Below are 26,143 nucleotides of genomic sequence, written 5' to 3'. Positions count from 1 at the left end.
GTGTAGACAAATTCAGAAGTTCACTTTGTGGGGACCAACGTGTGGAGCTTTCGTGTTGGGCTGTGTCTGTTTTGACATAATTTTGTGATGTGTCAAGCATAAACCAGTCTGTTAATACCATGCTACACTAAAGTTTGCGTTCAGACGGCGAAAAATTTTTTACACAACAAAGTGTTACTTCAGGATCATCTCTAAACTACAGAATAAAATAATTTAAATCACTTCTTTAATTTTTATTTAACTTTAAACTGATCCGGGGTGAATGCTGGACTGAACGGTGGGTGAGTCTGGTTTAGTTTCACTCTGGTTCTGTTGATTTCCTCATTAAAATATTATGAAATTAGCTGATTTGCAGCTGGAGTTGAATATTTTAATTTAACATGCTTTAAGATGCTAATTAAAAAAGGGTGGCATACCTCAGCATACATCAGGGCTGTACACAAGCTGTTTATATATCTGAACCCAGGGGCCAACAATTATGTATCACATACATAGCACTACTACATAGCACTAGCACTTCCTGCCCACGTCCCAGGTATAGAACAAAGTTCAGGCTCAGGATTTTCAGTCCTGGGTCGAGATTTGAATGTCTCTGTGTTAGCAGTGGTTCCTCCTGGGTCTCCTGCCATAGTGTTTCATTTCTTTCAAATGTAGACAGATAGTAAGTTACAGTGCCATCCATGGGTTGTACATTTTTTGATTATGTTGCGCACTGTGAACAAAGGAAGGTTACTTTCCAATGGGGGTATTTAAATGGAAAATGTACTCATCATCATCATAGGAATACATCTTAATAAAGAGTTATAAGTCCTCAAGCTGTTTTTTTTTTTTTAGCAAGGGTTTTCATTCATTCAGCTGCATCTCTCCATAAAACACCGGTTCAATCAGCTCTCAGTTCTCACACCACGCTCTCACCTCCATCTCTACTCACCCAAGGCAGACACATGCAGCTCTCTGAACCCACAGAGTAGCTGTTATAAATCCTCAACTCTCAGCAGCCGATTCCCTTAAAAGAAAACAACCCCAGCCTTTTTGTATTGGATAAAAGTCCTTTTTACATGAATATTTGTGACTGAAGACCTGTCACTAAGTAACAGCAGTGTCTGATCAGTGTTCTGCTGTCTGTCTCTGATTCCAGATAAATACTCTGAAAAGCAGCTCTCTCCTACACAGTGCTCAGTTATAACCTACATGCGTCTCCACACCGAGAATCCCCGCAAAGAGCTGGACCTGAGAAAATTCAACACATCAGAGGAAGGATACAGGAGACTCATCCCAGCTGTATCAAACTGCAGGAAGGCTCAGTGAGTGTTTATTATACAGATTATAACACTAAAATGATTATTACTGTATTGTGGCGACCGTCGCTACAGACTGTGTGTAGCTGCAGTGTGTGTATGAGTGCAGAGGGTGAAGAGAGGAGGGGCTGAGGGGCACAGAGTGTCCCTCCCATCATGCATCACTGGCCCAATATTCCAAACTAGAACCACAACTACATTTGTAATTACAGTTCAGAATTAATAAGGCTACTAATTGTTTATGCCATATAGATGATGATATGCCAAGTTTGAATACTGATGAACTATGGCAATGTTTGATTTCAGCACACCTCTGATTCTGCAGAGCTATTTCAAGTTTCAACTTTTCATATTTATACCACCATGATTGTTCGTTTCATTGTGAAGTATTCCCATCAATTTTCAATATAAAACAATATTTTAACAAAAAAACATGTAAATTCCTACTTATAATATCTACCTTAATCCTCATTGCTCAATCCCCTCTAACCTTATTCTAATCATCTACAGCTGATACATCATTCTTTTTAAACATTGTACATTTTGGGTGTTCTAACATTACTCAACAAATCTGGATTTCTATTAACATTTTATACATGGTGTTTTTAAATGGTTTATCTTTTCAGTATGTATTTAGTATTATTACCTACGTCTTTCAGTATTATTCACATAAAGACTAAGCTCTGTATTTTTGCAATCTATAGTCAAGCTGTCAACCTTGCATCATGCAGCTTGATTTAGGGCGTATCAGTTTGTCTTTTTGTATGCCGTACACAGCTCGAAATGTGCAAAAGGCATGTACTAATTCTCTTAATTAATCATGGGTGTGCTTTGGGCATAACATGAAATAAACCAATCAGTGTGTTACATGCAGAGGTGGAAAAAGTACTGAAAATTTTAATTAAATAAAAGTACCTTTACTTTACTAAAATTCTAAAAACTTTAGTAAAAATAAAAGTACCCATCTAAAAATCTACTAGAGTAAAAGTAAAAAAGTTCTCAATTTAAAATGTCATTTGAGTAAAAGTTACATTTTTGTTTATTTTTAATAATTGTTACTTTTAATTATTTGATGTAAAAAAAACAATTAAATCGTTTTAAATTAACAATTATTTCACATAATAATTTGGACCTTTCAGGCAGTATTTGTTCAGACCACCCCATAAAACATTTTCAAGAACAAGTGGCATAGGTTTCTATGATTTTTATAGATTTACAGTTCATTATATTTTAACTTGCCATTGCTATGCTTTAACTGCTATTTACATGTTTCTTTTTAACATTCAAGCAGATTGTTTAATGTTCCCAATAAAAACTTAAGGAATTATCATTAAAAACATGAAAAAAATACAAAACAAATGTTGGTCGGCGCATGCGCAGTGCCTTAAAGAAGCATGGGTAGCATAACTCGACAGAACACCAGTTCCCCAGAGCCGTGCACACAGACCCCAGGCTACACAGCTGATTCACACAGCGTCTCTCCCGCTAACCGAAGTAAACATTACTGGAGAAAGTTCAGCTGCGCTGCCATGGAGAACAAAACTCAGCGCAAACTATGTGTGATAAAATTAGACACAGAGAACATTATGAGGCATTTCTCTCACTACCAAGACATTCAGAAAGCTAAACTGTATTTAAGCACATAACGTTGTGCAGTTAAAGGGTTGCCACATTTTAGAATTTAAAATAAGGGAACCACCGCTCCTCTGGGCCATGTCCACCACAGGCCCAACACCTGTGGGGGGGGGAGGCACCCGCAGCAGTGGTATATTTTAATTTGTGCTGGTGTTTCTATTGAAGAGGTAATCAAAAAAGCAATTCATCAAACTTAAAGTTTGAAGTGCTTTATTAGCATTGAACACTTTCTCTTATAAAGCGCAGTTAATTAAATCTTAATTGAAATATGTTTGTGTGCAACAACAAACATTTAAAATATAAACTAAAGAATTTGAGAACATTTTTATGTGCATAACTATAGGGACACTCTTTGAACCATGGGGTCATTGTTACTTAAATTGAACAGTATTTGCTGGTGCCTTTCTTATGAGTTGAAAGGAAGTCAGGTCATCCAAACAGTTAGTACCGTGAGCTCCCGGAGACATTGTGGATCAACAAATCAAAATAAATAAGTATGTAATAAATCCTTATATATATTAGAAAATATAAAATAATTTAATATATACTTTATTGTATATAAAGTAAATAAATGTTTTCCTTCTCCAAACATCGTCTCTGTCTGATCCTTCTACACTGTCCTCTCTGGGAGACTTGCATACACTACTTATACTTTTTGCACTATAAATAATCTTCTTTTACCTCCTTCTCTATCCACCCTGAGCTCCTCTGCCCAGTGTCAAGTATTTAGGACCTATTTTCAGGACAAAATCAATACACTCTATTTACACTTTCCTGTGTCAACTTACTTTCCTGAGGAAGCTCTTTCCTGCTCTCATCAGACAAATGTCTCTCTGTCTTCTTCCACCGATACTGAGATCATCAGTAAATCGACCTGCTGCTCCTCACATGTAGACCCAGATCCAAGCTATTCTAAAATATGCCTCCTGTAATATCTCTCCATTTATAACTCATTTGATGACTCTGTTTATTAGGTACTCATGTAAAATAACTGCTCTCACCCCCATATTGAAAAAATCTGGTTTATACCCATTGTGCTTAACCAATTATCGACTGATTTATAATCTTCCCTTTCTCTCCAAAATCATGGTAAGAGTTGTAGCCACTCAATGATGTATGATTTTCTATCTTAAATAATCTTTATGAATTTTTTCGTACCTTACACAGTACAGAGTCTGCTCTGGTTATAGTTTGAATTACTTCCTGCTGTCTTTAGATGCCGGATTCCTTAATATCCTGGTTCTCTTGGAATTAACAGCAGCTTTTAATGACTTAATTCATAATCTACTTATATTAAGAATATCATCTATTGCTATTTCTGGCCATGCCTTTCAGTGGTTTCATTAATACCTTGCTGAGAGACATCAGTATGCTTCCTCAAATAAAAGGGTCATAATAACCGGGACATGAAGGATGTGTCATATGTACAAGAAGATAAAATGTGAATCCTTCCTTCTATTGTCTACAAAAAAGAATTGATACGTGTATAGACTTGATGTACTGATGAATAAAATGATTAAGCTCTAGCTCACGGATGTAGATGGTGCCATAGATCTATTATGGCAAAAACTTTTTTTTATTGCAGTCACAATTTTAGATGCAGAGATTGATCTATTAGAGGAATGATCTAGGTCTGGGTCTAGCCAGCAATTCAGATCACCCCCCAACACAAGTAAATGCGAGGACAGATCTGGGATAGTAATAAATAGCTGTCTAAAAAAAAATCATCATTATCCCAGTTTGGAGCATAAACGTTAACTACATGTAGAGGGTTTTTTTCCACCAATCGTACCAAAAAATGTACCGTAAATGTACCGAACCGTGGGATTTATACCGAGGTGGGAACCAAACCGTGAATTGTCTGTACTGTTACGCCCCTAATTTCTAGCATTAAATAATTTAATTCATGTAAAAGGAATAATTTACCTGGATTGAACTGTAATAGATATGTTGATGTACAGATATGTACACAGTCAAAAGTTTGGGATCACAGGGAAATTTCCCTCTTTTCCAAAGAATAAAAAACATTTTCACTCAGTTAAAAGTATTTGCATTAAAGGCTATTTTGTATAGAAGTGAATTTTGCATATAATCCTATTATGAGCAATTCTCAGTCCTCTCCCTCTTTTTCCTGGTATGGCAGCAAATCCAAATTAACAATGTTATTACACTGGCAAAAAAAGAAAGGACTGTGATGGGCCAGAGTATGGCTGTTTCTTGGCAATTCTAAAATTAAGTCCAGCATCCTGAACTCGCCATTTGCCCGTTAAAGCTGACACTGGTGTTTGATATTGGATATTTATCTTCTTGCACTGTTGTGCATCGGGGCCTTCCACCATTTTTCTGTCCTTGTTACATCCAGTTTGTTTAACTCTCTGAAGGGAGTTGTTAAAGGCATGATAAAATATTTTCAGTTTTTTTGCAATATTGCTTTCTAATTAAAACCATAGATGGGTCTCTAAAGAAAATTATTTATTTTGAGGCATTTTGTGCCTGTAAGTAAACTAACTCTGTCTTTTGTGTCTAGTGGTTTCCCCTGTTCCTAGTAGTGTGTCTTGTTCCAAGCAGTATTATTTTTGGTAGTTTGTCTAGTACTAGTCTTAGATGTTAAGTTTTTTTTTCTTTTCAGAGACTTTGCCAAAAGATTTAGCAAAAATATTTTGTGTTAGAATGAGCTGGAAAAGATAGAATTTCAAGGCAAAATGTGGAAAAGTGTGATAGTCAAGGGTTTTTCAAATAAATAATGTATCAATATGTTAGGCTTTGTTTGTTCTTCCAGATGAATGGTGGATGTCATACATTTCAGTCCTCATTAAATATGCCAGTGTTCATCTTGCCCGGCTTCTTTGAAATGCAAAACAGACTGCAAATGAATATAAAAATGACTCTGGCAAACTCAAAAACTTAATCATTTTTTTTTTCTATTTTGCTTGTTTGGATGTCTCCTGTTCTAAGCAGCAGTTCCTGTTTTTAGGAGTGCTCTCTATTCCTAATAGTGTCTTCTGTTCCGAGCAATATACTCTTTTTATAGTAATGTCCCAGTTCCAGTAGTACCCCTTATTTATAGTAGTGTCCCCTGTTCAGAATAGTGTTTACTTTTCCTAGTAGCGTCCACTGTTTCAAATAGTGTGCCCTCTACCAAGCAATGTTCCCATGTCTAGTAGTTTCCCGTGTTTCTTGTTGTGTCCTCTTCCTGGACTGATTTTCAGCTGAAATACACAATCACTTGATAGTTCCTAAGATAGTCCACCTTGTGAGCCCTTTTAATCATATCAGTTGATTTATAGACCAGGTTTCTTGAGAGGATTATAAATGATGTGGCTTTCAAAGACACCTGACATGAAGCTTCATGAATGGTGCCCCAAAAATAATTGAAATCGCAAACATTTTTATACATGGAAGATATTATGTATAAAGAAATCAGTACACAGGTACACATAGTAAAAAAGCTAGTGGATAATTAATAATTGTGAATTTTATGCACAGGCACGTTCAAGAGAATAACAAAATGAGAAAATAAAGAATAAAACTAATACAAGGAATATCAGTTATAAATATAATTGTTTAGACTAAACTTAAAATGCAGTCATTACAGTGTCCTTTCTCAACTACTCCTCATTATCTCCTTTTTTCTCCCATCTGTAGATTTACAGGTTGTAATCTCACCGAACAGTCCATTGAAACATTGAGTGCAGCTTTAAAAACAGAAAACTCCTTACTGAAAGAGCTGGACCTCTGTAACAACAACCTGCAGGATTCAGGAGTGGAGAAGCTCTCTGATGGACTGAAGAGTTCACACTGTAAAGTGGAAAAACTGAGGTCAGTATTTACATATATAGTTCATATAGTTCAATGTTATCTCAGCGATAGGAGGACATCTAACTCCTGATGCAGCAAAGCATCCCAAACCATCTCACTACCACCATTTACTACAGTTGGTATTAAAGTTTGTTTCTTGGTGAAGCAGTGTTCGGTTTCTGACAGACATAACAGTGTCCATGTCAGCCCAAAGCTCCACTTTAAACTTAACATGCAGTGCATTTAAATATGGTCAATTTTTAATGTACATGTTTTAAATTGACTTCTGTGTGAATGAACAGGGTACTTACCATTGCATCACTAAAGGTTTCACAAAGGTTTCGCTTTCACAATGCCAGCAGTATGCAGCTCTGCTTTCTGCTCTGCTCGCCACTCTGCTGGACGCTGGCCAGCTGTGGTTGCAGTGTGCAGCTGCTGACCCCGAGCGTCGCCTGCTGATAATAGATAGGGTTTTCTACTAAACACATCACATCTGCAACCAGTGTTTTGGTGTGTGGTGTCACTACAGCTTTTTGTAGACATGTATCTCAACACCAGAATAAAGCTCTGATTCTGGTCGTCCTCCTGTTATTTCTAGTGTTCTAGTTGAACCAGGTTGAGCATTAGCGCGCTGGAAGCGTGGTTATGGGGATGGCAATGCACTGCTTTCCGCACTGCTCTGCTACAGCACCAAACCGTTCTGCCACTGGAGAAAAAAATTAATCCAATGGGGTCAGCGTACAGTGGTGTGGCTACTGTATGCAGTGTGAAGAGCCTTAACAGTTTTCTTTTTTTCTCAAATTCTACAACTTTCTACTAGTTTCATGCACAATTCAATACACTGGAAAAGTAAAAAAAAAATGTAAAAAGTATGAAAGATGCATAAAAAACACAACGTAAAATGTTCATTGGCTTGTAAAGTAACCATACCCCTTGATATTTTTCACATTTTGATACCTTACAGCCACAAAAAGCATTTTATTGAGCTTTTAAGTGATTGTAAAGTGAAAGGACAGTAAAAATTGTTTTTTTTTAAATGTAATCAAATAAATTTTTGAAAAACAAAAGTGTGATGTGCAAAAGTATACAGTTCCCTTTATATCAGTACCTTTTGCTGGGCATGTTTCTACCAGCTTTGCAAATCTAGAGACTGAGATCTTTGCCCGTTCTTCTTTGCAAAATAGCTTAAGCTCAGCCAGGTTGGATGGAGAGCGTCTGTAAACAGCAATGTTCATGTCTTGCCACAGTAGCTCAATGGGATTTAGGTCAGGACGTGACTGTGATATTCTAACACATGAATATCCTTTTTATCTTAACCATTTCACTCTAGTTGTATGTTGAGGGTCATTGTCTTGCTGGAAGGTGAATCTCTTTTCCAGTCTCAAGTCTTTTGCTACCCCCAACAAGTTTTCTTCCAGCATTGCCCTGTATTTATCTCCATCCATTTTTCCATCAACTCTGACCAGCTTCCCTGTCTCTGCTGAAGAAAAGCAGCCCCACAGCATGATGCTGCCACCACCATGTTTGACAGTGGGGATAGTGTGTTTAGGCTGATGAACTTTGTACATTTAGTCCAGAAAGTTCAACTTTTGTCTCATCTGACCACAGCTCCTTCTTCCACGTTGTGTGCATATGGACATATAGGAGTGCACAATTTATCATTGTCCTGTGGACAGATTCTCCCACCTGAGCATATATAATGAACGCTAAATGCAATTGATTGCACTGGATTTTATTTAGGTGGTTCAGAGTAAAGGGGCCCAAATACTTCTGCATGTCACACTTTTCAGATTTGTATTTAAGTAAAAATTTGAAAACCATGTATTATTTTTGTTTCACTTTAAGATTGTGATATTTTGTGTTGGTCTGTCACTTACAATCTCAGTAAAATATGTTTCAATTTGTGGTTGTAAGAAAACAAAATGCGAAAAGGTCAGGGGGTAATGAGTACTTTTGCAAGCCACAGTATCAGGTTCCAATTTATAGTTTGTATTGCATGTTTTTTACCTGAGAAAACTTAGATATGTTATTTGTAGATTATTAAGCCAAAAACTGTTGTGACACAGATACATGTAATGTGTCTCAACACTGTCAGTGCACTGTTTAAATATGAATGTCTATTTAAAAAAATATATAAATTATAAATAATGTAATTGTTTAGACTATTTCATATGAAGTCATCACAATCTCATTAATTTCTCATTTATTTCATTTGCTCCTTTATTCCCCATCTGTAGATTTGCTGGCTGTAATCTCACTGCGGGGTGCATTGAAACGTTGAGTGCAACAATACAAACAGAAAACTCCTCCCTAAAAGAGCTGGACCTCAGTAACAACAACCTGCAGGATTCAGGAGTGGAGAAGCTCTCTGATGGACTGAAGAGTTCACACTGTAAAGTGGAAACACTGAGGTCAGAATCATAAAATCTATTTAGATCAAGAGAAATCTACACTAACATTAGAAATGCACACACCACAACTCCTCTTGCCCCACATTTATATTTGGGTTAAACGGATCATTACCAAATTGTCTCCACTTATCCCAGGCTAGATGATCAGTTCAGTGGGGTTTATAACTATGCTGCTTGTCTCATCAACTTGCAATCGTGCAACCTTGCTACACACATGCCACACCCATGTCACCGTTACTGCTGTGCTGAGAAAACCTGCTTAGTGTAATTATTCACCATTGATCAGAGCCAGACCACCCTATAAACTCATTATGCATGCTGTGTAGGGCCCTGCAAATTAAGGCCCCCTGCTCCCCTTTGTGACACTGGCCAGCTATGGTTGCAGTGTGCAGCTGCTGATGCCGAGCGTCGCCTGCTGATAATAGATAGGGTTTTCTACTAAACACATCACATCTGCAACCAGTGTTTTGGTGTGTGGTGTCACTACAGCTTTTTGTAGACATGTATCTCAACACCAGAATAAAGCTCTGATTCTGGTCATCCTCCTGTTATTTCTATCTAAGTGTTGTAGGATTCAGCAATTCACTCATATTTAATATAAGTCACTCGCCTATGCATTTTGGTTGTTTGGACTATTTTTCCCTGGTTGCATCCGTTCACATCACGTGTTTTCTGGTCAAAGTTGAACCAGGTTAAGCATTAGCGCGCTGGAAGCGTGGATATGGGGATGGCAACGCACTGCTTTCCGCACTGCTCTGCTACAGCACCAAACCGTTCTGCCACTGGAGAAAAAATTTAATCCAATGGGGTCAGCCTACAGTGGTGTGGCTACTGTATGCAGTGTGAAGAGCCTTAACAGTTTTATTTTTTTCTCAAATTCTACAACTTTCTACTAGTTTCATGCACAATTCAATACACTGGATAAGTAAAAAAAAAATGTCAAAAGTATGAAAGATGAAAAAACACAACGTAAAATGTTCATTGGCTTGTAAGGTATCCATGCCCCTTGATCGTTTTCACATATTGATTCCTTACAGCCACAAAAATGCATTTTATTAAGATTTTAAGTGATAGACCAACACAAAGTAGCATATAATTGTAAAGTGAAAGGAAACTAAAACATTGTTTTTGAAATGTAATCAAATAAAATTTTGAAAAAGAAAAGTGTGATGTGCAAAAGTATACAGTTCCCTTTATATCAGTACCTTTTGCTGGGCATGTTTCTACCAGCTTTGCAAATCTAGAGACTGAGATCGTTGCCCGTTCTTCTTTGCAAAATAGCTTAAGCTCAGCCAGGTTGGATGGAGAGCGTCTGTAAACAGCAATGTTCATGTCTTGCCACAGTAGCTCAATGGGATTTAGGTCAGGACGTGACTGTGATATTCTAACACATGAATATCCTTTTTATCTTAACCATTTCACTCTAGTTGTATGTTGAGGGTCATTGTCTTGCTGGAAAGTGAATCTCTTTTCCAGTCTCAAGTCTTTTGCTACCCCCAACAAGTTTTCTTCCAGCATTGCCCTGTATTTATCTCCATCCATTTTTCCATCAACTCTGACCAGCTTCCCTGTCTCTGCTGAAGAAAAGCAGCCCCACAGCATGATGCTGCCACCACCATGTTTGACAGTGGGGGTAGTGTGTTTAGGCTGATGAACTTTGTACATTTAGTCCAGAAAGTTCAACTTTTGTCTCATCTGACCACATTCTTCCACGTTGTGTGCATATAGGCATATAGGAGTGCACCATTTATCATTGTCCTGTGGACAGATTCTCCCACCTGAGCATATATAATGGACGCTAAATGCAATTGATTGCACTGGATTTTATTTAGGGGGTTTAGAGTAAAGGGGCCCAAATACTTCAGGGGGTTATGAATTCTTTTGCAAGCCACAGTATCAGGTTCTAATTTATAGTTTGTATTGTATGTTTTTATACCTGAGAAAACTTAGATATGTTATTTGTAGATTATTAAGCCAAAAACTGTTGTGACACAGATACATGTAATGTGTCTCAACACTGTCAATGCACTGTTTGAAAATGAATGTCTATTTTAAAAAATATATATAAATTATAAATAATGTAATTGTTTAGACTATTTCATATGAAGTCATCACAATCTCATTAATTTCTCATTTATTTCATTTGCTCCTTTATTCCCCATCTGTAGATTTGCTGGCTGTAATCTCACTGCGGGGTGCACTGAAACGTTGAGTGCAACAATAAAAACAGAAAACTCCTCCCTAAAAGAGCTGGACCTCAGTAACAACAACCTGCAGGATTCAGGAGTGGAGAAGCTCTCTGATGGACTGAAGAGTTCACACTGTAAAGTGGAAAAACTGAGGTCAGAATCATAAAATCTATTTAGATCAAGAGAAATCTACACTAACATTAGAAATGCACACACCACAACTCCTCTTGCACCACATTTATATTTGGGTTAAACGGATCATTACCATATTGTCTCCACTTATCCCAGGCTAGATGATCAGTTCAGTGGGGTTTATAACTATGCTGCTTGTCTCATCAACTTGCAATCGTGCAACCTTGCTACACACATGCCACACCCATGTCACCGTTACTGCTGTGCTGAGAAAACCTGCTTAGTGTAATTATTCACCATCGATCAGAGCCAGACCAACCTATAAACTCATTATGCATGCTGTGTAGGGCCTTGCAAATTAAGGCCCCCTGCTTCCTCTTGTGTCAAGTTTAGTAGAGTTAGCATCTGATATCAAGCATGGAGATTAAGTGAAAGTAAATAAAAAGTTTATTGAAAGTATTCCTCAGCACATGGAAGTGTGGAAAAAATACTCCACAAGTGTGAACTGTGGGAACAGCAGTCAGGTAAAGTTGTGAACACGAGGTAAAGTCTGATTACCCTTACAGTGCCATAGTAATCTTACATGAACCAAACTTTGAAGCAGAAGTGAAATATGAAAACATACTGAACTCAGTCTTATGCTGTCATCACTCATTTAAACTCCCTCAAGTAACATCAATAACTGAAAGTTCCTTACTATTCCAATTGCTTAAGTTCAAGTTCCACTTTAAATCATGGTGCTATATTCATACAATCATATAACACCAGCGTATTTGCTCATATCCACCTTAAACAGTGAAGCAGTTAAAGTGCCTGGACAAAACTGCTGCACCATTTAAGGGAACACAAAACAGCAAGTTGGAAAATAAACAACTACATTGGCTTTTTTCTTTAAATTTCACCTTTAGTCTAAAGCACTGCTGCTATGAGCAGGAGGTCGCAGGTTTTAACCCCCACTCATGCAGCTTTGCCATCAGCTCAAAAAGAAGCAGTGGCTGACCTCATATGTATCAGAGGAAGCATGTGCTAGTCTTCACCCTCCTGGTTTGTTGGGGCATTACTAGTGATAGGGGGAGTCCTAATGAGTGGGTTGGGTAATTGGCTGTGCAAAAATTGGGGAGAAATGGGAAAAATTAGAAATAAAATAAAAAAATTCACCTTAAGTGCAGCAGTGGTTATAGTGTTGGCCATATTTAGTTTTTCTCTTCAAAAAATTCCATACTAGGTTAAGGGTCCCTTATCAGAATGTTGCTTAGGGAAAGTCCGACTGGGTCTGCATTAATGAACAGAAAGGATCTTCTTTTATGTATTTTTATGTATTTTATGTTTTATCTGCTCTCTTTTTGCAGACTTGTTGTGTGTAATCTTGGGGGGAAGACCAGTGAAACTCTGGGAACAGCTTTACTATCAGAGACCTGGACCCTGAAAGAGCTGGACCTTAGTAAGAATAACCTGCAGGACTCTGGAATGGAGAAGCTTTCTGATGGCCTGAAGAGTTCAAAATGTGTACTGGAGATACTGAGGTCAGAATTATACATTTACTAAACCTCCAAGTTCACCCCAGTTCAGCTTGATATCATTCCGTCAATTGGTCTATTTGTGTGTGTTTGAGATCAGTGTATATAATACTAAATATTTCTGTATGTAAACACAATTGTGAATACATTTATTGAAGGGATTACATGTTTCATGTATTTTCTTTAATGTTAAACAACAGTGTGGAAAATAGTGTGGAGTGTGGAGATACAATCATTTTGTCTGTTCCCATCAAGACATTGTCTGTTATTATATAACATAAGCTAGAATGTTTTTTTTATCAGTCACGCTGATGTGTTTCCATATATTGTCACATCCTAATTGCACTGCACTCTCTGTTGCAGATTAGCCACCTGTAACTTTACTGGGAAATCATGTAAGTTTCTCATATCAGCACTAAAATCAAAAATCTCCTCACTGAAAAAGCTGGATCTCAGCAGCAATGATCTGCAGGGTTCAGGGGTGGAGGAGCTCTTCATGGATCCACAGAGTTCACCCTGTAAACTGGAGATACTCAGGTCAGATTTCTGTCTGTTTATTCTGCAAAAATAATTCTGTAACTGTATGACACTTTTATATGGGCTAGTAGGGCTGGGGATCATTGTAAAAAAAATTGTACCGATACCAGTATGGTGCCTTAAATTTTATACCGATACTCAAACAGTACTTGTAATTGTAATTTCTGATTAACCAGTTATATAAATAGTTGATTGCATTGTATGTTTTATATATTTTTCTGGTCAGGTTTACCCAGTGGCAGGGGCGTAGCAGCAAATTCTGGGCCCTGTACACTCTCAATGTCAGTGGGCCCCTGTCCATGCCAGTACACAATGAACGTGGATTTTCATGGGCCCCTCTTTTTACTCGGGCCCTGTGTAGTCAGGTCCACTTTTCCCCCCACTACCACGCCCATGCCCAGTGGTATATTCTGGAGAATATGGTTTAGTCTGGGGAGGCTAAAGGGGTATATACAGTGGCTTGCAAAATTATTCATACCCCTTGAACTTTTCCACATTTTGTCACCTTACAACCACAAACATAAATGTATTTTATTGAGATAAAAAACAAACTATTGCGTAAGTGTGAAGTGGAGCGAAAATGATACTTGGTTTCCAAAATTTTTATCAAAAACAAATCTGAAAATTGTGACATGAAAAGTATTCAGCCCCCTTTACTCTAAAAGCCAATGCAATCAACTGCCTTCAGAAGTCAATTAATTAGTTAACAGAGTCCAGTTGTGTGTAATTTAGTCTTGGTATAAATACACTTGTTCTGTGAAGGGCTCAATTGTTTGTTAAAGAACACTAGTGAACAAACAGCATCATGAATCATGAAGACCAAGGAACTCACCAGACAGTTCACAGATAGTGTGCTTAACAAATATGGCCTTTATGGAAAAGCGTCAAGAAGAAATCAAATTGTTAAAAGAAACATATAAATTGCTGTTTGCAGTTGCAGCAAACATGTGGAAGAAGGTTCTGTGGTCAGATGAAATTAATGTTGAACTTTCTGGCCTGAATACAAAGCGCTATATGGGGAGGAACAGTAACACTGCTCATCAGCCTGAACAAACCATCCCCACTGTGAAACATGGTGGTGGGAGAATCATGCTGTAGAGATGCTTTTCTTTAGCAGGGACATAGAAGCTGGTCAGAGTTGATGGGAAGATAATAAAAGGCAATAAAAGACTTGAGACTGGGAAGGAGATTCACCTTCCAGCAAGAAAATGACCCTAAACATACAGCCAGAGCTACAGTGAAATGGTTAAGATTGGATAATATGTATGTGTTAGAATGATCCAGTCTTAAATCCCATTGATCTTCTGTGGCAAGACATGAAAATTGCTGTTCACAGACGCTCTCCATCCAACCTGTCTGAGCTTGAGCTGTTTTATAAAGAAGAATGGGGCAAAAATCTCAGTCTCTAGATGTGCAAAGCTGTTAGAGACAAACCCCCAAGCACTTACAGCTGTAATTGCAGCAAATGGTGGGTCTACTAAATATTGGGCTGAATACTTTTGCACGTCACACTTTTTAAATTTTTATTTTATAAAAAAATTGAAAACCAAGTTAGTGGTTGTACTTTTGCAAGTGGTTGTACTTTTGCAAGCCACTGTAAGGTGGGTAAATGGGACTCAGGGGCGTGAGAGGGTGGAAGAGTTTTGTCTGTGAACTGTTTACCGAGCTGATGAGCTTGGGTGACTCTGTTGTTGACTGGGTATGCCTTACTGTTAGGGCTGTCCCTAACGATTATTTTTTAAACGATTATTCTAACGATTATTTTTTTCGATTAGTCGACTAATCTATTTATTGAGAAACATATTTAAATAATTATTATTTTACGTTTTAAAGCAAATGATAAATTACTATATTAATATATAATAACAACAACAACAACACAAGCCTACTAAACCAAACCCCACACTTATAATCACTTACATGTACAACACGTTTAGATCTTTAACGCTAAAAATGGTAAGCTCCCATACACCACAACCGTGTGTTGCACTGTTTTCTGTGACCGCTAGATTTTGTGACCACTGGCAAGTAGTTCTCAGCAGACCGGTGCACTGGCCGATTCGAAACGTGTTCGTTTCTAATGTTTACCCCGACTGGCCAAAACGGTTAAGTTTAGGGCTGAGGGTAAGGTGTAGGTATAGAAAGCTTCCGTTTTGCCAATGAACGCTCATAACCGTGAGCACTGGTCACAAAATTCCGACGGTGACAGAAAACGGTGCAACACCGCAGCGCCGACGGCGCTAGCTAAAATAACTTAAGGCAGCTAGCTTAACTAAACACCTGAACTTATGAATAATGCTACTGTTTCTGGAAACTGCGAAATGCCATGCACAAATATAAACCAAAAATGTATAATTTCTGCCTGTGGCAGGTTTAAAACCTTTGGTAGACAGCCTTAAGTCTTTTTAAAGACACCTGCGGAGACCCTGATGTAAACGGTAACTTACTGTGTGACCCTGTTGACATAGTGCTCCTGGATGTTTGCGCTTCAAGTGCTCCTTTTGCACGTATGGCAGAGGACCACATTGTTGCCCTTTTGCGTGAAATGCTCCCAAACTTTAGATGCCCGCTGGCGTTTTTTTGTAGCTGGAGATTGCTCTCCGGAGTCCATGCTCTCCTCTGCCCGAACCCGACATGACCCGAGGTCCTACCCGAAATCCGACCCGGGCTCCAGAAAATAGTCCGAGATGTAGGCGTCTGTTTTTTAATTATATTTTTATGTAAAAAAAAAAAAAACGAAAATAACGAAAACTGAAAGTGAAACTAAACTAATTTATTTATAAGCGCTGTTTTCACTACCGCAGTTCTACAGCGGGGGTGCTGTGCCGATTCTGTCCGCGAAGCGGGAGTCAGATTCAGCAGAGAGTCGAATTCGGCACAAACGCGGCGGCACCTCGCGGTGCGTGGTGTCAGTTGTAAGCGCTCGCGCTAGCCGCAAAATACGGCAGAAAACACTGAGGGAGCTGCAGAATTATGTATGGGACTAGAATATGAGCTCTCACCAGAACAAGCGAATCTCTCTCTCTCTCTCTCTCTCTCTCTCTCTCTCTCTGTGTGTCTCTCTCTCTCTCTCTCTCTCTCTCTCTGTGTGTGTCTCTCTCTCTCTGTGTGTGTGTCTCTCTCTCTCTGTGTGTGTGTCTCTCTCTCTCTGTGTGTGTGTCTCTCTCTCTCTCTCTCTCTCTCTCTCTCTCGCACGTGAACTCCTCCGCGTTTGACTTGCAGAACTGTGTTTAGCTGTTCTTAAAAATAATTTTAATTAAATAATAGTTCTATGCTTCTATGTTACCGTGTTAATTAACATAGTTCTGATCATATTTACGACGCGCCGACGCACGTTATGCAAATCGATGTATTTTCGTAATCGATGACGTCGATTATGTCGACGCGTCGCCCCAGCCCTACTTACTGTTCAGTCTAGCTAGTGGTAGCTTTAGCCAAATATTCCAGCCGACTGAGCAGAAGTGTATATAAGTAAGTGTATTGTTTTGTTTCGAAAATAAATCCAACCAGCTGAGATCTCATCCCTGTTTTGGAAATCCATAATTTCCCTCTACAACCTGTTATTTAAACAAGGTTCCTCCTAACCTCAAGACCCACACTACCACAGTCCCTTAAAAATGTATTTATTTAATATATATATATATATATATATACATTTTAGCTGGAATTCCTAGTACTATTGTGAGGGAGACAGTTATAATAGTGTAGTGTGGTTTAGGTCTGGCAGTTATAATATCTCAGGAGTGAGAGAGAGAGAGAGTGGTTGAGAGAGAAGGAGAGACATCACGAATGAGAGCAGGAGGTTTTCATCGCAGCAGGAGTGTGTGGATAATTTGAATAATCTGCATTTCTTTCTCCGCTTGTGTGTTTCATGCAAAGTATCGGCACTGATTTTTTTTCGACCTTTTGGTACTCGGTACTGCCGAGACATTTTGGTCTGTGAATTTTTGGTATTGAATTTCGATACCCAGTCCTATGGGCTAGTATGTCCATATTTGTGTTCATATTCCCTGAATTGTTTTGCATATATTTTAATCAGTACTTCCTCCTAGTTATTGTTGCTGTGTTAAACTCTGAGCTCATCTGCCATGAGAGGCTTCCCATGTGGGGAGAGTGTGCGCTGCTGCACGGACATTTCCTGCATTTTAGTTTGTTATTTGCGACCAAAGAAACATAAAATAAACCTTTTACTTATGCAGGGTGACTGTTTTATGAACTATATTAAGTTCAAATATACTTTAAAGTATACATGATATGCACTTCAATGATCTCAACAATGTGGAACTGTGTTTATTTATTTATTATTTTCAACAAAAATGTAACAGAAAGAAATATAATTTTATAAATATACAATAAAAAGACTTGGGTCTTGAATACAAATAAAATAGTTTGCTTAAAATAATATTAAGACAGTGTTTTGAGATGTTTATTTGAATGTGCAGTTTATATTATAATTTGGATCAATTTAATATCATAATATTGCACTAAAACAGTTAACTTGTTTATACAACTAATTTGTATGTCTAAATTACACTTGTATGCAAATTAAGTATAACTTAAACCATTTGAACATACGATTTTCTAAAACATCATTACAAAACTATAATGCAGGTTTATGAGCTCAAAAACATCACAAACACTGTTTTTTGTGCATATTTTAGTGATAACGGCAGCACTAAGCTCTTTAGGCTTCCAATATGATCACCTTTTACATGTTTCTAACTTTGATTATGCTTCACAGTATATTTGAAATTTAATATAGTTTATAGCTCACAGATAGTCATCCTGCATCAGTAAAAGGTTTATTTTCTTTATTCATGACTGGTATTACAGTATTCCTACAGTTGCAAAAACCAAACTAAAAGGTAGAAAATGCAGCAGCGCACATTCTTCCCACATGGGAGATTTCTGGCGACAGGGGAGCTGAAGGTTCGGCTACCGGGACACCACCACGGGAAAATCTGCACACTGTATTATCTAACGGTAACACAACAGCATTATTAATTATCTGCAGGTTATAAATGTAGATAACTAATGGTGATCATCCCGGTAAAAGATAATGAGCGGAAAATGCTCTTTACCCTCCATCAGTGCTTCGCTGTTAAACTGGAGCCCACGCAGTTAGAACTACATTTTCCTCAAAATACTTTAATATTGTAATATTATGACTTTAATCTCGTAATATTACGACTTTATTTCCGTAATATTATAACTTTAACCTTGTAATATTAAAATTGTAATTTTGTTAATTTAGGAATGTTAGTGAACTGTTTTTTTGTGGACCTAAACCGCTGTTGTAAAACAGAAAAAAATTCTGCTAGGGTGTTTTTCGTTGTTTCCAACCAAAACTACTCTAACAGAAATCATGTTATACTTATGAGCTCCAAAGTCATAAATATGCTGTTGTGATGAAGACCTGAAGGCAGTAATAAAACTGTGGAAACTGCTGACTGCTCACTTCAAAGACACTTTCCGAAGAGGAAGATTATGTGGATTGTAGTTAACAGGTCAGAGGTGGAGGGAGTTCACAGAAGCATGACAATCAATATTATTTAAGGTTTTTCTAGTAATATCTTATTTAATATTTTTCTAACTGTTGACAGTGTCTCTATCAGCAATATTTCCCCCCTCTTCAGATCAGACATTTGTTTATACAAGTATTTAAATACATTATCCTTTTTCAATTATTTAGCTTTGTGTACCATAATACCCTGTGTGCTTTTCTTCTGTGCAGGCTGGCTTTATGTAATTTTGAAGAAAGGGTTTGTGAATATCTGGGATCAGTTTTAAATCAGGAAAATTCCCTGATAGAGCTGGACCTAAGTAACAATGACCTGCAGGATTCAGGAGTGAAGCTGCTCTCTGCCGGACTAAAGAGTTCACACTGTAAACTGGAGATACTCAGGTCAGTTCATTCTAGATTTATAAATATACGTCTAACATTCAATATTCAGTTAATTTAAACAGTTAAACTGAAGACACTACAAAAATATGGTGTTTTTCCAAAATTTAAACTGTATCTTTCATTTAAAGGTCTTATTCCAATGTTTATAAATTCATTTTAAACAGTCTAGTTGTGGTCTCTAATATGAACGAATGCCATGTAAGCCGTTTTTTATGAAAAAAAGTGCTCAAGTGTTTTTATTTAGCCCTGCTTTAGCCCTGTCTCTGGAGAAAGAGAGGTTTTGGCTTTTTCTCATGAATATTCAAACATGCATATATATCGCCTCTGATTGGCTAACAGCAAGAGAAGCAGAGAACGCCTACCAGCCTCCCGCCCACAATCAGTTTTACAGCTCAAAATCACGGTCAAGGACAAAATGTTATCAGAGATACAGCCTTAGTTAAAGAAATAGCACTGCGTGAAGTTAACCCTTAAACTTCACTTAACGTCAGACTCGACGCCCCGGCAGTGCTCTCTTCCCGTGGCCGAGAAACGTTATGACAAAGTGGGTGAGGCCAGGAATACTCTTTCACCTGGTAGACATCGACACCCTAACATCTCTCTGATCAGCTCATATTTTTGAGGCTTTTCTTTGACTAGCTACTGCAGACAGTGGAGGCTGACAAATAGTTTCATACGCAGCATGCATACACAACTGAGAGAGACCTATAGTATTGTACAAAGAACAAGAAAAAATGGATTTTGGCAGAATGAGACCTTTAACAAAACAGGTACACTGTAAGAACCAACCAAGGTTGTTTGGATGCAAATGCAGGCAGGTTTTATCAATCCAACAACACAAGGCAAGACTGTAGTCCAAAAATCAGGCCGAGTTCAAAACCAGAAAAAGATCATGAGGCAAAAATCGTAGTCAAGGACAGGCAAGGGTAAAAAAAACAGGAATAACAAACACTGCAGAAAAAGGCTCGATAAGGCACTGATGTGGCAATATCTCGCAACTAAACTAAGCAAGTTTCCCAGTATATATAGTCCATGTAATAAGCTGATGTCCCACAGGTGTGTGGGAGGAGCGGAGTCAGCTTTTTAGTACCCTGGAGAGGCTGATCTTAAAGGTGCAGGTGTGACATTACACACGCAGTGTCACACTAATTAAATACCAACTGTGCCTCCATTTGAAGCCTTATTAGCCTGCTGAAAAAATTGAGTGAGTTAGGGAGAACAAGTTAGTTACAAGCCACATATACAAGCTGCTTTATATCAAATGAAACATAAGGTATGACAAAAGATTAAGGAGGAGGAAGATTAAAAAGTTCAACAGGGAAAAAGAGAGAAGGTTTATACTATTAATGTCTGGTGGACAGATTAAATAAACAAATGTCACCTCTATATACAAACAGGATTGGCAAGACAAAATTACATTCGCACACCAAACAAATACCTGAACATTGCATTTCTTCCTTTCCGTCCCTCTGCAGATTGTCTGGTTGTATGATCACAGAAGAAGGATGTTCATTTCTGGCTTCATCATTAAGTTCAAGCTCCTCCCACCTGACAGAACTGGATCTGACCTACAATAACCCAGGAGAGTCAGGAGAGAATCTGCTCACCCCACACTGCAAACCCGGCACACTCAGGTAAGAACGACTCCATCAGATTTTTATTGGTGTGTATTATTTGTGTTTTAGGCATTTTAGTGAGGAAAAGCTTGTATTGATTGTATTAAAACTGACGTATAAATGAATAAACATTTACGGTTTATAATATTTTCTGAAGAAGTTTTAAACAGAATGAGCCTGCATATGTATATATAAACAAACTAAATGACTCAATAATTTAATTATTTACATGGAAAAAAATGGTATGCCTCAAAACTGTTTAAGGACATCCACAGCACTGCCCTCATCAAAATAATATTTTCTGGTTTTGGACAGAATTATTAATAAATTGTACATGTAAATCATTTGATTTCAGCCTTTTTTTCTGCTCCACAAACGACTCTGCTCTAAAAGCCAGCACTCAGCATGGCGCTGCGCTGCAAAGGCTGAAGTGAGCAACATGTAAAAGATGATTTGTTTATAGTAAAGACATTTTAAATTGAGACATTTTCATGGATGCTAGATTATTTATTATAAGTTCAGCTCATTGATCAGTTTCTCCTCATTCGTCACCACAGTAGAGTTCCATGTGGAAAAGGCGTGACATTGTATAGAGCTGTATGAGCCTGCCCCTCCCACTTTAATGCAACAATTAAGTCCTTGAGTGTCACCTGCATTAAAAACAATGCTTTTGAATGTTAGAGGGCTAAGCAGTGTGCATCTGCCTTTATGCATATATACAGTACCTTTTTTATAGTTATTTTTTTTATTAAAATGTAATTATATATATATATATATATATATATATATATATATATATATATTCACTGGCTTTCAAAATTATTCATACCCCTTGAACTTTTTCACATTTTGTCACTTACAACCACAAACTTGTAATAGACCATCACAGAGTAGAACATAATTGTGAAGTACAGTGAAAATGATACATGGTTTACCAACTTGTATTTAAACAAAATCTAAAAAGTGTGATGTGTATTCAGCCCCCCATATACTAGTACTTAGTAGAGTCAGCTGCAGATACAGCGGTCAGACTCTACCATTATCAATGCACGATCTTGGGGGAAAGTAATGCCAAACTACTCTGCTTTCCCAATTATTATGCAAATGATATTTTTCCCTGATTTTCCTAAATGGTCGATGCAAATGACCATTTGATATCACCTTCACAATTCTTGCATCTATTGAATTTGTGAGTTTTTGCTTAAACCTTTTTGCCTGATGTCAGAACAGCTTCCCAGAGCTGCTGTTTAGATGTGAACTGCCTCCCACCATCATAGATCTTTTGCTTCATGATACTCCAAAGGTCTCTATAGAATTGAGGTCAGGGGAAGATGGTGGCCACACCAAATACCTGTTTGTTGGTTTGTAATGGCATTTTAGCAGCTACTCTATTAATCAGAGGAACTTGCCTGGAAGAATCCTTTCTCATTTTGCCTTTATCTGCACGAACCTGTGTGGGGGTGACACCTCGGGGTGACTGTCATCTTATTCGAATGTCAGTCAGCAACTGCAGGATGACACCAAGTGAGCTACAAAAGGAATGGCAAATGGCAGCTGGGGTGAAGTGCACAGCAACAACAGTTCGTAACAGGCTCCTAGAGTCAGGACTCATTTAAAGCTAGAAAAAAAGCCTTTCATCAATGAGAAGTAAATGAGAGCCAGGCTGAAGGACGTATTAATTAAGGCACATACAAGGTTATCCTGGAAAAACACTTGTTTCTCTCTCCGAGGACTGTTTTTCCCAGTAGGACAATGCTTCATGCCACATAGCTAGCTCAATCAATGTGTGGATGAAGGACCACCAGGTCAAGACTCTGTCATGGCCAGCCCAATCTCCAGAACCCCATTGGAAACGTCTGGAATATAATCAAGATAAAAATGGATAGACACAAGCCATCAAACAAAGCTGAACTGCTTGAATTTTTGTGTCGGAGTGCCATAAGGTCACCCAAAAGCAGTGTGAAAGACTGGTGGAGAGCATGCCGAGAAACATGAAAGCTGTGATTTAAAAAATCATGGTTATACCACCAAATATTGATTTCTAAACTCTTTGTGAGTTAAAAATATAGTATTGTTGTTTCTAAATGAATACGAACTTGTTTTCTTTGCATTACTTAAGGTCTGAAAGGTTTCTCATTTTCTGCTAATAAATACAAAATTTTAGTTTGGAATTTCGGAATTTCAGTTATCAGTAGTTTATAAAATAAAAGAACAGGTGCCTATGGATCTAAAGGCATATGCCACGGTAGCTCGCTATAGCCTCTACTGAGAGGCAGGTGCCTACGGATCTAATGGCATGTGCCACGGGAGCTCGCTATAGCCTCTACTAAAAGGCAGGTGCCTATGAGGGAGACAGTAGTATTGTTACATAATACGTGCACATAAAACCTTAGATCTTTGCCTGAGAACAAAAAATAAATAAAACAAGGACACAAGCCTGACTTTCTCCTGTTTTTAATAAGCATTGAAATTACCTTTACCACAATTACTCTATCAAATCAAGTTACCAAGAACACGTCCAAAATAGCCCATTAGCTGTCCATGGAAGTCCAAAACAAACGTGCAAACTGCTCATTTTAAATAATAAATCCAACCACCAACTAAGCTGTGAACGACACATTCCTGAAAGTCAAATTAATATGCCTGATTGCGTATTGCTGTGTACAAAGCCACTAGTTTAGCCACAGGAGCTGTGGCAAGTGTCTTTGCTAAGTATCCGTTTCTGAATGGCAGATGCCGCTAGCGAGCGCCGCTGGCCAGTAGCGTTCGTGGCCAGTGCCACTCCTCAAAGACAGGTGCCAGTAGGTGTCACTTCCTGTTGCCACAGTTGAATGGCAGGTGCCCGTGGGTGTCACTTCCTGTTGCCAGCGGATCAAACCCCCTCTCATAAAAGCTTATATGAGCGCATTTTTGGTGTGAAGATTTGCTAAGGGTCTAAACACACAGTTTTAGAGGGTAGAGCATAAACTGCATTCTTTTAACTGCATTAATCTATTCAAGAACTAATGACGACATGCGTCATATTAACCAGTTTTCTTATAAAGACGCTCAAGACGTCTGGAAACACAGAGTTCAGGGTAAAGCAGGGAGAGGAGTTGGCGGACGGCACAGTTCTGGACTTAAGGGGAGGTATAGGGTCCAGGGTGTCAGAAACAGACACAGCACAGCAAGAGACAGAAGAGGAGAGTTTACAGATCACAGACAGAGAAGAAGATCTGATTAGAACAGAAATGAACACAGAATCTACAGCAGAAGGATTACAGAATAAAATACAGGTTAAAAAATGAGATTTAAGATTAGAAAGACTGAGATTAGCTGTTATCAGTTAATGATCTGAAATGCTGATATACAGACCAGAACCCCCCACTGGGTGATTATGATTTTATACGATATTCAAGTAAACTCTGGAGGCTTAATGAGATGTTCCTTGTTTATGCTCACTTATTTCTTTAGATTGTTTTAAATACTCACAGTTTGAGTGACAAGCAGCTGACAGGAACCTTTTCCAGTGTTTATCCATAAGTATGCAATAATATTATGATTTTATTATACTATTTATTATACTATTTGGAATATATTGAATCAGTTTACTTAACTTATCTCTTTCCAGTAAAATGAATCATATTTTCATATTTTGTCCAAAATTCTGCATTAACATGTGTTTTATTAGGCTTTTTAAGTTGTTTTTAAAATTATACATCCAGTGTAATAAACCTATATAAGGATTCTTCCTGGATACAAATCTGTATCATATGTAAGAACACAGCACTGCCCTGCACTGGGTCTGTCCAGTGACTGGGTTGAATTATTTTAGCTAATAGTAGCAATAGTTCCATATTTAGTTTTGTTTACATACAGAGATTTTCTCCTATCTGATTGAATTCATTACTATTCTAGAATCTGATGGAAGTGTTTATATGTACAGACTAATTAACACACTGATGAAAATCCTCAATACAATTATTCTGATCCAACACAATGAGCATGTAGAGTACCACTTAATGTATACATTACCATGACGACCAGCATCGTATGAGTTCAGTCAGAGTAAAAGCAGCAGGATGTTACGTGAGTGTTTTTATTTAGGTAGCAACTGACATGGAAATGTAATAAAGTTGAGAGTCGAGAGAGTCGGTCCCACTGCTACCAGTACCAGTCGTCCCAGTGAAGGAATTAATGCTATTGTAAATAAAGGGAGACATGTTTTAATAACTTCATACTTCACATAAATATTACATTTAAAAACATGTTTTTTGAACCAAATCTACTTGACAAGATAATTCATCTTTTTTAATGTAAAATTCACGAATGACATGTACTTTGCATCCTGAGTTGTATACAAGACAACCTCCACTTTTAACCCATCCGAGTATTGAACACACACACACACACACACAGCAGTGATAGTTAAGGGCACAACCGTGACGTTGATGGAGCGGTGCTCTAAACACTGAGCCACCACTACTCATATTCCAGTAATTCTGTGTGTTGGTATTTCCCTGTATACTGTATGTGGAGAATATACTTACACTGTCTGACTGTAAATTGAATGAATTCAGGAGTTCACATGACTATTATTCTTCTGTTTAACTGATTATTTAAAGGATTGTCCTCCTCGTTCAATCAGATAAAACTGTATTCAGAATGGCCTCAATAGCACTGCTCTGTTCTCACTGAGGTGAATACATGTGTTCTATTTTAAATGAGATGTTAGTCAGATTATTATTGGATTATCAGGCTGCATGTAAACATGGTTAACATCATCACATGGTATTTAGCACGTTATAAAATTGACATTTTATGCAGCATTATTGTTTGTTTTCCTAAACCATTGTTTTCTATTGTGGAATATCATTTTTAATCATTGTCAAGTTACCAGTGAAAGCATTTCCTGTGTCAGTTTACTCTGTAAGCACTTCTTAGAGCTAGATATAGCGGTGCCATTCTGGTTAAATAAGATAACCTAGTGTTAGGATCATGGGTCAAAGGTCAAAACTCCTTTACAGAGGAAGACATCTGTTTTTGGGACTGTTGTAGCAGGTCTTTTGTTTCTGGTACACCTCCCCCATGCCTAAACACTATTTAGCCAGTGTGTGCTGAGTCCA

General features: G+C 37.9%; 1 protein-coding gene across 1 annotated transcript in view; it reads left to right on the top strand.

Moving 5' to 3' along the window:
• The window catches only part of LOC125789952 (uncharacterized), a 116,205-nt gene that overhangs the window by 78,471 nt on the left and 11,591 nt on the right, over window positions 1-26,143 (top strand). Inside the window, exons 6-13 of the mRNA XM_049473049.1 lie at window positions 1,139-1,304; window positions 6,579-6,752; window positions 8,969-9,142; window positions 11,311-11,484; window positions 12,813-12,986; window positions 13,344-13,517; window positions 19,252-19,422; window positions 20,898-21,056. Coding sequence (XP_049329006.1) covers window positions 1,139-1,304; window positions 6,579-6,752; window positions 8,969-9,142; window positions 11,311-11,484; window positions 12,813-12,986; window positions 13,344-13,517; window positions 19,252-19,422; window positions 20,898-21,056 — 1,366 coding nt within the window. The remainder of the gene's footprint in view (window positions 1-1,138; window positions 1,305-6,578; window positions 6,753-8,968; window positions 9,143-11,310; window positions 11,485-12,812; window positions 12,987-13,343; window positions 13,518-19,251; window positions 19,423-20,897; window positions 21,057-26,143) is intronic.

This window comes from Astyanax mexicanus, unplaced genomic scaffold (assembly GCF_023375975.1).
Source record: "Astyanax mexicanus isolate ESR-SI-001 unplaced genomic scaffold, AstMex3_surface scaffold_33, whole genome shotgun sequence".
Lineage (NCBI taxonomy): Eukaryota > Metazoa > Chordata > Actinopteri > Characiformes > Acestrorhamphidae > Astyanax > Astyanax mexicanus.
The sequence above is the reverse complement of the archived record's forward strand: the minus strand, read 5'-3'. Positions and strand labels throughout refer to the sequence as shown.